Consider the following 15,743-nt stretch of genomic DNA (forward strand, 5'->3'; position numbering starts at 1 on the left):
ATCCGAGGCAAGTTCGGTATTATTAACATCTAGACACTCCAGATGTGTTTTGTTCTTTTCTAATTGTAAGAGAAACTTGCCTCTGGATTATCAGAAGTGTTAGGCAGTACAGTACAAATGAATTGTGTCGAGTAGGTACTGTGAAAGAAGATTTTCATTATTTGATTTTCTTACATGTGCGCAGGTAATAAAAATAAAAGACTCATTTACATTCATTCAATATTTATTGTCTTCAGTTATTGAAAATGCACTTTTAACATATTGTTAATTACAAACAATGCAGTCAGAAGGCATTTATTACATTAACAAGAATTACATAAAAATATATAAAAAATGCCATCTGAGAAGAACATCTCTGTATCCAGAATATCATTTTACATTTTAGGCTTTACACTTTTTAGAATCTATACTGAAAAGAAATGTTAATCTAGAGAGAATAAGGAAACAATAAAGCAGTTATAAAACATTTTAATAGCCTATACTTATATATTTTATTGTTAATCACCATTGCTGATACGTTTTAGTTTCGTTTTATGAAATCACATTGTACGTCTTCTCGTAAAAAAATTAAGTACTAATAAGACATATTTAAACAATAAAATATATTTTCTAATATATTAATAGCACCATAAAAAATTATCTATTGGGGAATATTAATTTAATAAAATTACAAAGTTGGACTGTAAATTCTGCGTTTAATTATAACAATCAATTTCTGCTAAATCTATTTCTAAAATGGCACAAATTTGTTTAATATACATTTAAGAAAATATATAAAAAGACATATAAAAAAGTAAACGACCCGAAAAATGGCAGTTTAAAAATAATACAAGCTGTATTTCAAGCAAATTAAAGCTTATAACAATAACATAGAAAGCACAAAAGACTGAAATACAGCTAATGTAGAGTAGAAAATTAAAAAATGTCAAAATTAACTCAACATTAAGCAGAATGGTCTTTTCAAGGTAATGAACACAAACGTAGTGAACACTAAATTGGACAAATAAAAATAAGTTTACAATAATTATACCTATAACTTAGGATTGATTTATTTGAGATTTAACTTTAATTAATCCTCATCAGTTTATCAAACCGTCATCCCCCCAAATGTTGTTGAAACGGTCCAATGAGCTAAAAAAAGAAATAAAATGTTAAGCTAAATAAGAACAGAATTATTGTAATATTGTTAATATATTTAGGTCCCATTGCAGGCATGTTAACATGAATCTCTGTATTATAATTGACGTAGGTGACAATTGGTCAAAAGATGAAGTAATAGAGAATTACTTGAGAATCAACATACCTTCAAGCATAATCAAACTAGTCAGGCTCGCCACAACTCGCGATTAAAATTTAAAAAAAATGAAAAAATTAGGAAAAATTGAACTTTCGCTACAATCTATAGGATATAAAGGGTTCTAGTCAGTTTGCTTGGCAATATAATCATTTACAAAAATTACATTCAGGAATTATTTTAATAAAAGAATCATTTCCAGCTCGAAAAGAAGATACATATTTTTAATAAGTTTGGAGAAGTGAAATCAGAACATTTAGAAGCATGTACTTAGATGGCTCAGTGTCAGACATATAGACTCTGAATATCTTTCTTCAATTGAATTTGCAAAATTATTTTTTTAATTTTAGCTCATTATTTAGTTTGTTTTTCTGTTACAGTTTGATTAAAACTCATTTTTAAAAATGTTTTTCAAGTCAAAGACAAAGAACTGATATTTTGTTTATTTTTTTTGTTGTTTAGTCATGAAAATTTTGAAGAATTTCTATTATTTTAAATAAAGTATTACATTTTTTGTTAATTTGTGCATGCATTCGACTGATTTGAAATTTGAGAGCATTCCGATCCCAATTTAAGGATTTTGTTGAAATATTTTATTTTTATATTAATTTATTTCAACAAAATTTATCTGAAAGTCCGGTTTTGCTTCGAGGTTCTTTCATTTCCGTTTTTCAAATTTTTTGCTTCAGAAAATATTGATATGATGCGATTGATTTTTTAATGTAAAATCTCTAACCTCTTATCAACAATTTAGGTATTTATATTTTATCTTTATAATTTTCTGCAGTTTTAAATTTACTTGGTCCTTCAAATAAAAATGTGGCATGACATTTTAGATTTAGCGCATAATGCAATATGGGTTGTTTCTTGTTTCTAGGCATGTTTGCTGCTTTATCTTCTGACTAGCCAAATATTGGGTCGAATAATATTAGACAGATTTGATGCATATTACGTGAAGAATGTTAATGGGCATGAAATTCTTTACTACCTACCCATTTGAGTGATCTTCTATCTCTACTAATATAATAAATGAAGATACCAATGTTAGCCTGCCACCACAATGTTCAAAGTACAAATGAAAAGGTTGCAATAGGACATAAAATGATTAAGTATCTGATTTTTTATTTTTTAAATCTGTCAAAAGAAATTAGAAATGTTCACAATTCTCAATTAGTTTATCAACTCTCACTGTACTAAACTTGACAATAATGTTTTAAATGATCATATTCCTTTAAACATAAACAATATGAAATTACAGTAGAGAAATCCATACTGTTTTCTAATAGTTTTTCATATAATGGACTTTGGTTATAACAACATCCCAAAGGAAATGAAATTGCGTCATATTAAACAGATGATAAGCAAATTGAAAATTGATGAAGCAAACTGATTTGTGTATTGTGACACTTTTATAAACAAGGTAATTATTGACCGATATCTTCCAGGTTTTTTTGAAAGATGGAGCTTAAAAAATCTATTACATCACATATCATATGAATTTATTTTCAATTATCAAAAATTACTTTTATTTTTTTTTCAGTGTCAAATTTGATTGGTTAGCGAATTTTTTAATTTAAAATCTGACTACACCACTGGATTCTGTACCCTCCTAATGTAATTTCTACCAAATTTTGAGAAAAAATATGTACTGCTCATTGTAGTTAGTATTAAAGGTTTTATTAAGTGCTTTAGTTTTTTCTAAACAGGATAAACAATTTATAGAATCATAGTTTTCTTCTTGCGCAGTTCAAAATTAAACTAATTTTTAATTTTAACAGACCCTCAAGCTTCAAGCCTATATTACTAGAGGTAGCCTGTCAACGAATGGGCGCATATTACAAGGCGAAGAGAGAGATAGCTGCTATGAAAGGTACATGCTATCTCTCTATATGATGCGATAGTACCTTTTAAGTTCCACCTTAAAAAAAAAACGAATTATATCGGTCAAAAATATATTTTTTATGAACGCATTTCTATTTAAAATGGATCACAGTTTAAAAGAAATCAAACTTAGAGGTGGTATTACTTAGCAATATGTGATCGATCTATAAAAGGGAAGTTGTAACAATCAAATTCTAATGTATTTAAGTTTATTTATTTGATAAAACTTGAATATTATCCCTCATCTGTTTTTTTATTTTTTTTGAAAAAAAAGAAATAAATAAAATGACATCTTAAATAAATTATTTGAGTCTATATTGCAACTTGATTTACTAATTCCTACTTCAAAATGTTGAAATATCTTACCTGACATTACTTATAAATCCACTGATAAAATGCATTTATGAATAAAAAAGCATCAGTCTATATTATCTTATAAATGTAATAAAATATGTATAACATTAGCTCATTAATTCTTATTTACACATATAGAATACTGGTTATCACAAAAGAATGTAAATAATGGATAGATATACTCCACAACACACTTTAAAAATAATAATTTTTTGACAAAATAATTCAAATTTTGATATGATGTGATATATATAGTCTCCGAAACGTAACATTCCCTATTATTCTATTGTCTAGCACATCCAATTTATCATGTTCTTAGCCAGCTGACAATCAAATATCTAATAGTAACAAAGTGTATATACAGGATAAATATACTATGCAGTAAATTTGAATGTGGTGTATTGTTTGAGCAATACTGGATGGCTTAGGATGGATTATATTAACAGGTGGAGGCTCTACTATTTCGTCAAACTGATCGGAATCAGCAAATATTAATGAGGACGGAATCCACCGCAGTCTTTAAGAAGCAGCATGTAAATATTAAAAACAAGTTAGAAATATTTTCATTGATTTCTATATCAGAACTTATTAATAAAACTATGATTATCAGTCAATAACCTTTCACGGAAATAAATGGAAACAAATATAAAATAATCTCAACAAATAGCAGGGAAAGTTAGTGATATTAATGAAAATTAAATTTCCTTGAAACACATTGGAACCTGTTTTCTTATGAGTTTTCACTGTTTCACTAGAAATAAATTTTCACAAATTAAAAACATAACTATATTGCTCTTACAAAAATTATACAGCATATAACTTTGCTTGGGGGGGGGCAGTTTTTTTTAGGAGTAATACAGGGTGGGCCATGAATTTGTTTACTTTTAAACTCAAGTGGTACGGGACTTGCAGAGGGGATTAGTCGCTAGCCTGTTTAAACAAGGTGCGCTCATTACTGTTAGGCGTTTGTTTAGCTTGGAGAACGATTTACATGACTTAAATCACTGTCCTAGCTGCTCTAGTTCAACACGATCCACATTTATCGAAGCACAAATGTTTGGCTGAATTGGCAATACCACGCACATTCTTACGCCATATTTTGAAATTGGATTTGAATTTACATCCCTACGAGATCCAACTAGTACAAGAATTAAAACCTAATGATTTTAAATTTACGCAAATTGTTTGCTGAAGTTATTTTGGATCACTTCAATAACATCTCCTTTTCCACCTTAATCGGCACAGTAATAAACAGAACAGCGGATATTGGAGCAGTAAAAATCCTAAAGCCAAACATCAAAGGCCTCTTCATTCTCCTAATATAACGATTTGGGTGGCAATTTTGGTTGGAGGAGTCAGTGGGCCCTATTTCTTCGAGGATGAGCTCTACTGAGTGTTTGAGAATATTATGGCACCACCATCCAATCGGACTACGTGGTTGCAGCAAGACTGGGATATTTGAAAAATAGTGTCACACTCGTAAACCAACGACACAGCTTCGATTAAAAGCAAACATTAGAGATGACTGCAATATCACAGTCTCTTTGCAGAAGAGTCTTCGAAAATTTCTGTGCTGGTTTAGAAGAATGTCTTTTCATTTAGGTCATTTAGATGTCATTATTTTTTAAAAATAAATTCCTGTTTACTGTTTACTGTTTTTTTAATATATAACTTAAAATAAGTCATATAGTTTTATTTTTATTAAATATTTAAAAGTGAACAAATTCTTAGCCCATCCTATATAATGTGTTCCCTAGGATACTAATCTGAAGTAAATTAAGTAAATAAATAGTCCAGTTCTAATTCAAGTCTTGGTACACTGCCACTGATGGGCAGTTTCCAAACTCAGTTCTATGTGTGCGCCTATCAGTAAAAACTAACTATATCACACTAACTTGGTAATAATATGATAATAATAATTCTGTAGAAATAGATTGCTTTTGTGTGACTGCAACATGTTATTTTAAAGGTACCATATTTTTTTTTTTTTGATACAGACGAAGTACATTTGGTGAAATAAATATGGTCGAATATGTTTACCTCTTCATTTTATTACATTTATTATTCAGTTTATCGGGTTATGAGAAAATATTTGTAATATGATAGGAAATTTCACAACTCTGTGTGAAGTATTAGTTTTTGCTGGAATTGTAATAGATTTTGTATAATGTAATGTTGTGTCTTATTAAGTTTAACTTTATAGTAAAATTTAAAGTGTTATTTAATTAAGTATCCTGTATAGTGTAATTGCATAACCATAAAGTTACTTGTTTCAATGTTTAGCGATGGTAGCATTTGTCTATGTGTGGGATATGAAAATAGGATATGAAAATTATGAAAAAAGATTTAGCATTTACGATGGAATTTGAGAAACCAAACCTATATGTCCTAAAGGTCAAAAGTAGTAAATATGAACCCCATTCAAAGTTACATCCAGTATAATATTAGATTCACGCAAACATTTTAGGAAAAAAGCAAATGATATTGAGTGTAATCAGAAATATTCTATAAAAGAGTTCTACATCAGAAATTGTAGTATCGATTTTGATGCTTGAGAGTGATGTATTTTGAAAAATTCATAAAAGAAAGTTCCTCAAATTAGAAAAGTTGTTGAACTGATAATGTTCTTAAAAGTGTCCAAAACAAAAAAAATACAAATTTATTATTAAGTACCTACCTAGAACATGGTTTAACATTTAATCCATTAATGGCCTTCATTCCCAAGTCCAACCTCTGCGAGTTTTGCACCTCAAATCCATGTATGCAACCATTAAAGCCCTGTGTAAATCTACTTCCTGTCATTCGTGTAATGTTTGGTGTGCCACCGATGTAAATATTTCCATTCGTATTCATAGAGTTGACGAATCCATCAGCTTCACCTTCTTCTGTCCAAGTGTTGTCGATTTCTATAGAACCTTTTCTTCCTGTCCGTTTTAATATAACACTATGCCTTTCACCATCATCTACTTTTTTTTGACGGTTCTGTATTATAGCAGGTCCCATGCCAAGGTCAAAGCTGTATTCCAAATAGCCATTTTCCACTAAAATAGAATGCCATTAAACAATCAGCAATTAAATCATGGAAAAATAATATTAAAAATTTAAAATTTTAGTAAATTCATGATTGACAAAAGAATCATTAAAATATTTGTTTACATTATTTTACATTAAATACTGAATAATAGTTATTTGCCTCATTAAGTAGTAAAGTACACGATTTAAAACGCGACTAGTATTTAATAGACGAGGCGCAGCCGAGTCTATTAAAGCAGCCAAGCCATTAATCTACTTTACTGTTAAATTAAATATATTACTTTTTCCCTGATCAAATTTAATTTAATCATAATATTTATATTAAAATTGTACTTCTTTCATGAATAATAATAATTTCATCACGTCGTCTGAGATGAGCCTTATTAAGTAAATAACTTAGGTACAAAGTAATCACCATATCGTTTCTATTTAAATTCATAAAAATAACTACTTATTATTTGAGAAGGGAGAATTCACATTCCGCTAGAAATTATTAAATCAGCAAAGCAAATAGAGTGTAATTTATTTCCAGAAAAATCGAATAAGATATATATCAGCAAACATATAAAAAATTTGAGTATGAATAACATTGTCATTTTCAGAAAATGTGCTATTGGTATATTTTTCTGAATTAAGCAAAAGTATGAAATCTTCATTATGTCAGTACATGTCTAGATGCGTCATCTAAAAAAATTTTTAGCGAGAGCAATTTTAATAATTTTTTTTATACAAATTTTATATTGGCCTTCAAGAAGTACTTGTTAAACCTATTACAATGATCCAGCTGCTAATCCACACCTGATGATTTTTTTGCAATCACCTTTTTTGAAAATTACTTTAGGAATTTTTTTATAACAAATTTGTCAACTTCACATTCTTCAGCATCATGTATAATCTCTGTGGCACAAGTAGTTAATTTCATTGCAAAAAAATCATTGTAGTCTATGGATCATTGTAATAGGTTTAACATCTATAAGACCAATATATAAAAGAAAACTTTAGACGTGTTTTAGCTCATAATTGGGGGTACAGTATGTATGGACAATAAAAAATTTATAACAAACTGTTATATTCCTTTATAAAATTGGGTTTTATTAGTTTCGTTCATTAAACTCCTGCAAAAGTTCTAGGTTGGAATATTTTTTTGTCTGCAGCTGTATAACGATATTCATACATTTTAGTGATTTCCACATAAAATAATAATACTTACGTGCTAATGATATATAATCTTGCCCTTGACCGTCTTCATTAGGTTTCTGTCCATGCCAGAAGATCACCCCATTTGATGAATTGGTTGATAGTTCAAGTGCTATAATTTCAGTCTCATCATCATTCTCATGGGATAGTAAATCTCTATTAAATTCTAAATACCCATTGCCGTCAAAGTGTGCATCATTTCTTAATTCAGTTCCTGGAAAGTACAAATTGAAAATAATTTAATAATGTAATGCATTAGATTCGTTACTCTTACTTTGTTCGCAATTAACTCCTGTAAATCCTAGTAAACAGTCACATGTGTAGTGTGTGTTATTATCTTTACAAACACCTTGATTCTGGCATGGCAACTGCTCACACAGATTTAGAGAATTCTCGCAGTTTCTGCCAGTGAATCTTGGCGAGCAAGTGCACGTATAGTCTGTGGGCGTTAAGGGGTAACAAATTCCTTGATTTAAACAGGGACTACTGGAACATCCAGTTTGTTTGCTGTTGTAAGACAGTGGCTTCAGAGTGTTTTCATGCGCATATTCAGGTGGAAAGTTATTATCATCATCCTCACTACTACAATCTTCTACATTGGAGGAATCTGTTACATTCTGAATTATATTGATTTCTAAACCAGAAACACTGACCTGTAAACAATATGAAAAATTTTCAGTTGCAATATTAGTAATCATTATTAAAAATATTTCAATATTAAATTTTACAGAAACAGTTCCAAGGATATATTGTAAATGCTGTAACAGTACCAGTGTAATAATTTTTGACTCACATTTGATATACATCCATTGAAGCCAGAATAAACCTTGACGCCGTCATTAATTCTGACATGGTGCTTGTCATAGCCACCTATGTACAATGGGGTTTGAAGATTTAGAGTTTTATGGTTACCACCCAACCGCCCTACTGAAGGTGCACCTCCATCAACCATTAACCTACCATCACTTAATGTTCTGCTGGCTGTAATTAAATGCATTTGACCAGGTACCAGCTCTTCATTATGCCTAATTACAGTTACTCCTAAAAATTAACAATACATTACTAACAGCAATGGAAACCGTGACATCGATGAGTGTTAATATTACATTATTTATAATAAAAAAAATATGAAATGGCTTGTGTGATTATGTCCTGATGATACAACCACAAAGTAACAATGTGGTTTGATACAATTTGCAGTGTGTTCATTTTGCAAACTTTTAGAGAGTTCTTGAGGGAACTGTTCACAACAAACATCTATTGTAACTGTAAGTCATCTAAAAATATTCGAGAATATCAGAGTTGAACAACCTAAAAATAGGTAGTCTGTGCGTAGGATAGGATGAAAAGTTTAATACTAGGTTCGTCTTTTTATTGTTTTATACATTTTTTATTGTTAGGCAATACATTTTAACTGTTGACAACATTATTTGAATAAATGGTATAGTACTTCGAAGACGCATTGTTTTGTTTGTCTTTTTTTTGTTTGTTTTTTTTATGTTCTTCAGTTTTTGTTTTTCTGTCTTTTTATTTTCTTTTGTTTTTTAGTTTATAGGTTTTTTATTCATTTACCTATTTTTTATATATCCTTCTATCCCATACATCTTCTGTTCAAAACACATCTTGCAGTATTATTTGTTGCAGCCATTGTGGTATTTGTAACACAAAAAACAAAAAACACAAGAGACTTTAGTTCCTTTTTCCTTTACCTCCACGCGGTAAGAGATGGGAAGCATTGAACATTGATGGCTAAATAGATACGACTAAATGCGGGCAAAAGAGTGAATATGGTAACGAAAATATTCAAAATTAAAAATAGGAAGGGTTAAAATTTTTCCTGATGTTTCTGTCTGAATTATTATTTTTCTAAATATGTGGGCACATTTGAAAGAACCCCCAAAAACATAGTCTAATAAGTTTGAATTGATTTTTTGCCTGGGTGCACCGGTGGCCGTGGTTCAAAGATACCCCCTTCAAAAATCTTATTTCGAGATACGCCACCTCCATTACAACCAAAGGTCATTCAACTGTTAAATATTATAGATGTTCTTTATTCTATGCAATTTTCAAATTAAGTGACCAATTCTGATGCACGAGGCTTCATATTGTTTAGAAAACAATGTTTTTTAAGACTTGGGCCCAGTACTTTGAGTCTTGGTTAAGGCTCGATTAACTAATCAAGCTTTAACTGAGACTCAAAGTACTGGGCCTTAGGGTGTCTATTTGAACTTGTATTCAGTTGCAATTAGATCTTGTTGAGACAAATATAACAAGGTTTCATTTACTAGTTCCCACAATAAAAAATATACTTACCGTTTCCGGCATCAAACCTAAATTCTAGGTGTCTGTCTCGAATCGCCAAACTAATAAAGTCACCATGGCCTTCTTCTGTCTCACTACAGTAAAGCAAAACTCCATCGGCAATATCAGAAGGTTTAATTTTAAGATCGATTTTCAATCGTCTGGCAGGACGAGGCGCTGGATAGGCTATGTAAGCACCATTTTTAAAGGCTGGTTCATTGATAGTTATTTCTCGCTCACATCTTCGACCTGATCGGCCTAATGGACATTGACATTCAAAACTGTTTTCAGTATCAATACATCTGCCAACACCACAAGCATCTAAAACAAAATTTCAAAAAATTTAAGATTAGATAAGGTAAAAAAGTAAGTCCATTTTTCAATTCCATGGAGATTACTTACGTGGTGAACAAGCCTCTCCCTTTAATCTGTTACAATTGGGTCCACTGAAACCAGACGGACAGATGCAAACATAACCTTCTTTAGATAAAGCTTCTTGACAGGCACCTTTATTTTGACATAACCTTTCACTACAAGATTCACAAGTAGTTATACCGGTCATATTTTTATTGTTACGTAAAATGTCTTCAAAAACATGGCCAATCTTAAAACGTCCAATACAACCTAAAATTTGAAATATTTTTATGTCGACACTAAACTCTATTCATGCAAATCAATATTTGTCTATTGAACAAAGATTTTATTTGATAATAAAAATATTCTTACCGACATATCCATCATACCGATTATTTCCAAACACTTCAGGAGAGATATTATATGGATCTGGGACACCTCCTAAATATAAATGTTCGGTCAAATCCAATCCAATGAATTTTCCATCTGCAGTTCCGATATAAGGTCCTTGGCCATCTACATACATTGTTACTTTCTTCCTGTTTCTTACTATCTTAATAGTATGCCACTCCTGATTAGTAATTGATCGATCTGCTCTCACCACAGTGGTACTCTGGCCCAAGTTATATTTGAATTCAGGTATTCCATTGACTAGCGACAGAGCAATGTAATCTCCACTTCTGTCATTTCCCTTGTTGCCGTTGTATAAAATCAAACCATTTCCCCTTTCAGGTCTGACGGATACTTCAAAGTTAAACTGAATGTAAGAATCACCCAATGCTGGAAGTGTGATGTAACTGTTAGGTGCTTGTGTGAAATATGGAACAATGCCAGTTACTACAAGTATAATTGGTACAGTGGTAGATCTAACACCACTGCTAGCTGAACATGTATAAGTTCCAGCGTCAATGCTTCCCACATCATTTAACTGAATTTCTTTCTGAAATAAAAGAATACAGTATTATCTTATAGTATAGTATAGCCTCGATTAACCATGTGTGGATCATCCAGTATGCCGATTATCTGTGCAGTGGCTAGGAATTTGTTTTTATTGATGAACTTTTAATTTTTAAGTTTTTTTTATTTGGATATATTGAGATGTAACCAGTGAGCGCAGTTACATCTCAAGCAAAAGAAATGTTTTATTCATTGAACAAATGTTGAAAATGTTAATGGTATAATTTAATGCTAACTGAGACATATAGCTCGTAGACTCTACGGCACAGAGCAGCAATTGTTTCTTGCAATATCATTACTCACATATTTACATATAAATTAAATATTACTAAGAATTTAACGACGGAATTTGAAAAAATAAACTATTGATACGTGTTTCTAAAGGTCAAAGGAAACCTCTGTATAAATATGACAGCGACTCAAAGTTACACTCTGTATATCATATCAAAATATATTTAATATATGTTTTACAAATTGTTTCTGATATTTCCTAGCAGAACAGTTATACTTCCGTTTTATGTCTTTCGTGTTCAGAAATGTATATCCCGTTCTTTCAAAGTTTAGGCTTAGGAAAATATTTCTTGATGAGCACTTGATACACATTACAACATCTTTGCACAGTAAAACTGTGTGATGAATTGATTCTTTGCATTTTGCTCTGCCACAGATTGCTGGTACCCCTAATTCAATTATTGTATTTTAAAATATTTTTAAAGTGGGCATATTGCCAAAAAGTGATTGTATACTTAAAGAAGTTATTAAAATTATCAGTCAATATGAAATTTCAGCATAAACTTCAACAACTAATTTCTCACATTTAAAAACCAAAAATAAGGAAAATGAATACAGACTTCATTTCTCGTCAGTCTTTACGTATATTGTAAATAATTGTAATTATCAGAATTTAAGCTTGCTAGTGACTATTTTGGGATCCTAAAGAGACTTGAATTAAAGTTTATGAGTTATTATATTCTTATTAAATGATGTTTAAAACATTTAATGTAAAATATAAATAGCAATAGCATATTTTTTTAAATAAATGAAAATTTGTGCTCCGTGTGTACTGAAGGAGAGGGGCTTTTCTGAGATTGCTTAGCAGCAATGGAGTAAAGGCCATATGCATTCCAATAGGTTTAAATTTTAATGACTGTAATAAAATAAAGTGTCAACTGCTTTATGGAAAAATATAGATCTAAAAATGTTTAAGTACTTCAGTCCACTCCTTGTTTGATATTCACATATTCACACTAATAATTTGTAAAAAATAAGTTATTTTTCTCTTTATTTTCCTGCTTCTATAAAAAAAATATATTTTCACCACACTGTTTGAAAACAAAATATATTAGAATGTATTATTTTCAGAAATTTGGTCCAAATTTTCGTTACTTACATTGTAGATATTAATCTATTGGGGAAGTTAATATTAATAACTTACACTGTAAACATCAACATATTGTGGAAGGCTTCCTCCTTGTTTAGTCCATAGATATGTGACAGGCTCTGCTAAGTCAGTTTTACATTCTAGAATAACACTGGATCCTCTTTGTACACTTTTTACTTCAATAGGTGCTTCATCTTTAATTTCATCATCTGAAAGAGCACAAAATGTAAATAACTGCCATATTTGTAAGGCACAGCATAAACACAATTGAGAAGAATGGGATGACTCCAAAACGGACAGTAGACAGTGTAGCTGGACCGATAGCTAAGAAGCTGCAGACTGGGAGCTCGCGCTACAGCAAAGCAAAAATTTTTGCTAAGTGTATCTCAAAAAAATATAAAAATATATGTTTACATATACTCGGATAGTAAGTCTCAAACAAATGTTTTCAAAACTTATTTGCAACTGCAGTTGCCAAATGAACTTATCAAAAAGGCATCTAATGAAACAAAAAAAGCAGTTGAAATTCCAAAAAAGGAAGTCAGCTGTTGATATTCCATTGAGATGTGATCCACTAGCCTTCAAAATGTACACTGATTCTGGTTTATTCAAATTTCACTGTTTATTCTTATTTATCCCAGCGGATTCTGCTCATATTCTATCGTATTCCGAATTATTCCTATTGGTTCCAATTTAATCCTGTCTATATCTATAGCCTCATAATGAATTAAAAAGTCTTAGCTAAGGAAAACTACCGGGGCAAACATACGACATATTTATAATTTTGAAAGCAGAAAATGTACGGTTGAAAAATGTAGGGTGTTAAAAAGACTTATTAAACCCAAATTATTCAATACATTTTGAGTTTTCCACCATAACTTAAGTGAAACCGTTATATTCCATTGTATTCTGTATACTCTAGAACAAAAGTATTTCATCACATTTCATTTATATTTCATTTTATTTTCATATATTTCGCTATAATTCCAGTTTATTCTAAGATATTATTATACTTCAGATTATTCTCATATATTTCCTGCTATTCCGTCATATTCTAGGTTACTTTGATATATTCCTGCCATATTTTAACCGAACCTTACACTGATCAGGGCTAGTGCATCACTTCTCACATTCCTTATACCACTCCGAAACATGCTTAGAACAATTTGGTGAAAGAAGAACGTGATAAATAATGGGACTCATAAGTTGATGAGAAGGAATGATGAATAATTAAGAGAAATATTGGTTAGCAGACCTATGGAATTTATATTGAAAATAAATTTGTATATTGTATAAATAGATAGTACGAAGCCAAGATAGGTCTGAATTGGCTGCAGTGCTTCAGAACACTTTGGAGAAATAATCCAGAGGTTAAGTTGAAGAACTGCCTTGTTCACTATACTAACCAGTGACATGTAAGTTATAATCCTTGTAATAAACTCCTTGACGGCCAGTGGCCTCACATCGATATATGCCAGCATTTTCTGAACGTAAGTTACGTATCCGCAAACTTCCTCCAGCGTTTTCCACATTATTCGCCATCCATCCTTGTATTTTCGACCAGCTAGGTATTGCACCAGGTTCATTGGATTGACAGTTGATATCAATGCTTTCTCCAGAAAAGTGTTCACTTTCAGGTGGGGTTATGTGTAACGTAGGCTCCGGTTGAGTTGGACCTAAAATTGGTATATCGAAATATTGTTCTCAAAATAAAGAAATTTGAACACAGTCTGAACGTCATGCTAATTTGCGATACAGGCTGTTACAAATTCACTTCTCACTACAAGGATCTTGGAAACGGTAAGAGATACGAAGTAGTTTAAATGGGGGCAAAGTTGCGTAATCGGGGGACCAACAATATGCCTCTAAAAAATCAAGGCTAACATGATTAGTTTTCGAAATATTTGAAAAAAAAACGAAATTTTGGAAATCCGTTTTAGTTTCATTTCAGCCTTGTTTGAGGTGATATTGAAAGAACACTTTCTCATGGCCACTTTTTGCCCTCTATCGAATAGCGTAATCAATTTTTATATGTAACGTTTCGTCTCTCCAGGACCATCATCACCTTAAATACTTAAAATATGACCCTGGAAATTTTATTACATTTTTTGCAAGCCTTCATGACCTCCAATACTGTACTGCCTCAGACTGAACCAGATTCAGATGTTTTGTCTCGAAAAATTCATCTTCAGTGTATTCGTTCCAAATTTACTTAAATTTTTTATTTAGATTTCTTTGTTTATTGAATTATCATACACTGTAAGTGTCGTTAGACCCCATGAAATCCATCTAGTTATTTAAACTATTACCACCACACATTAAAATAAAACATTATTAGAGTTTTATTCCCGTGTGCATAGTAATTTCTAAGCTTCTCGAGTGCTCAAAATTCAAAGAAATTCCGATCTATTTTTTTCAGGATATTCATATAAATACATCTGACATGCTCTTTCACAGTTGCGGTTACAGATATTATAAATTCCGATAATATTACGCTGATCTTCATTTTCAACCTTTGCCAAAACGAAAATGTTTTTGAACATTTACAGAAATTTTTTAAAGAATAATATTCAGTTGGCGTGTAGGTTGTTCATATGCATCTTGAAAAATTAATTAGTCATAATAAAATTAAAATTGTAATATGTTTTAATTTTGACACAACTTATTGAGTTATGTATGACCGAGTGATGGTCATACCAGTTAATAATAATAAATGTTTTATTGTAACGAGTGGTAGTAATAGTTTAAATAACTAGATGGATTTCACAGGGTCTAATGACACTTACAGTGTACGATAATTCAATTAAACAGAGAAATCTAAATAAAAAATTTAGATAAATTTGGAACGAATACACTAAAGATGAATTTTTCGAGACAAAACGTCTGAATCTGGTTCAGGCTGAGGCAGTACAGTATTGGAGGTCATGAAGACTTGCAAAAAATGTAATAAAATTTCCAGGGTCGTATTTTAAGTATTTAAGTTGATGATGG

At 30.8% G+C, this 15,743-nt stretch overlaps 1 protein-coding gene across 1 annotated transcript in view; it reads right to left on the reverse strand.

Annotated features, from left to right (window-relative positions):
• Positions 1-595: 595 nt before the first annotated feature.
• Positions 596-15,743, reverse strand: part of LOC108914736 (basement membrane-specific heparan sulfate proteoglycan core protein-like) — a gene marked incomplete at its 5' end in the record, with an annotated part of 93,939 nt that continues 78,791 nt past the window's right edge. Inside the window, 10 exon segments of the mRNA XM_023456115.1 lie at positions 596-1,131; positions 6,207-6,570; positions 7,773-7,973; positions 8,034-8,412; positions 8,553-8,800; positions 10,073-10,381; positions 10,463-10,684; positions 10,787-11,354; positions 12,807-12,961; positions 14,159-14,428. Coding sequence (XP_023311883.1) covers positions 1,080-1,131; positions 6,207-6,570; positions 7,773-7,973; positions 8,034-8,412; positions 8,553-8,800; positions 10,073-10,381; positions 10,463-10,684; positions 10,787-11,354; positions 12,807-12,961; positions 14,159-14,428 — 2,768 coding nt within the window.

Source organism: Anoplophora glabripennis, unplaced genomic scaffold (genome assembly GCF_000390285.2).
Source record: "Anoplophora glabripennis isolate ALB-LARVAE unplaced genomic scaffold, Agla_2.0 scaffold1175, whole genome shotgun sequence".
Classification (NCBI taxonomy): domain Eukaryota; kingdom Metazoa; phylum Arthropoda; class Insecta; order Coleoptera; family Cerambycidae; genus Anoplophora; species Anoplophora glabripennis.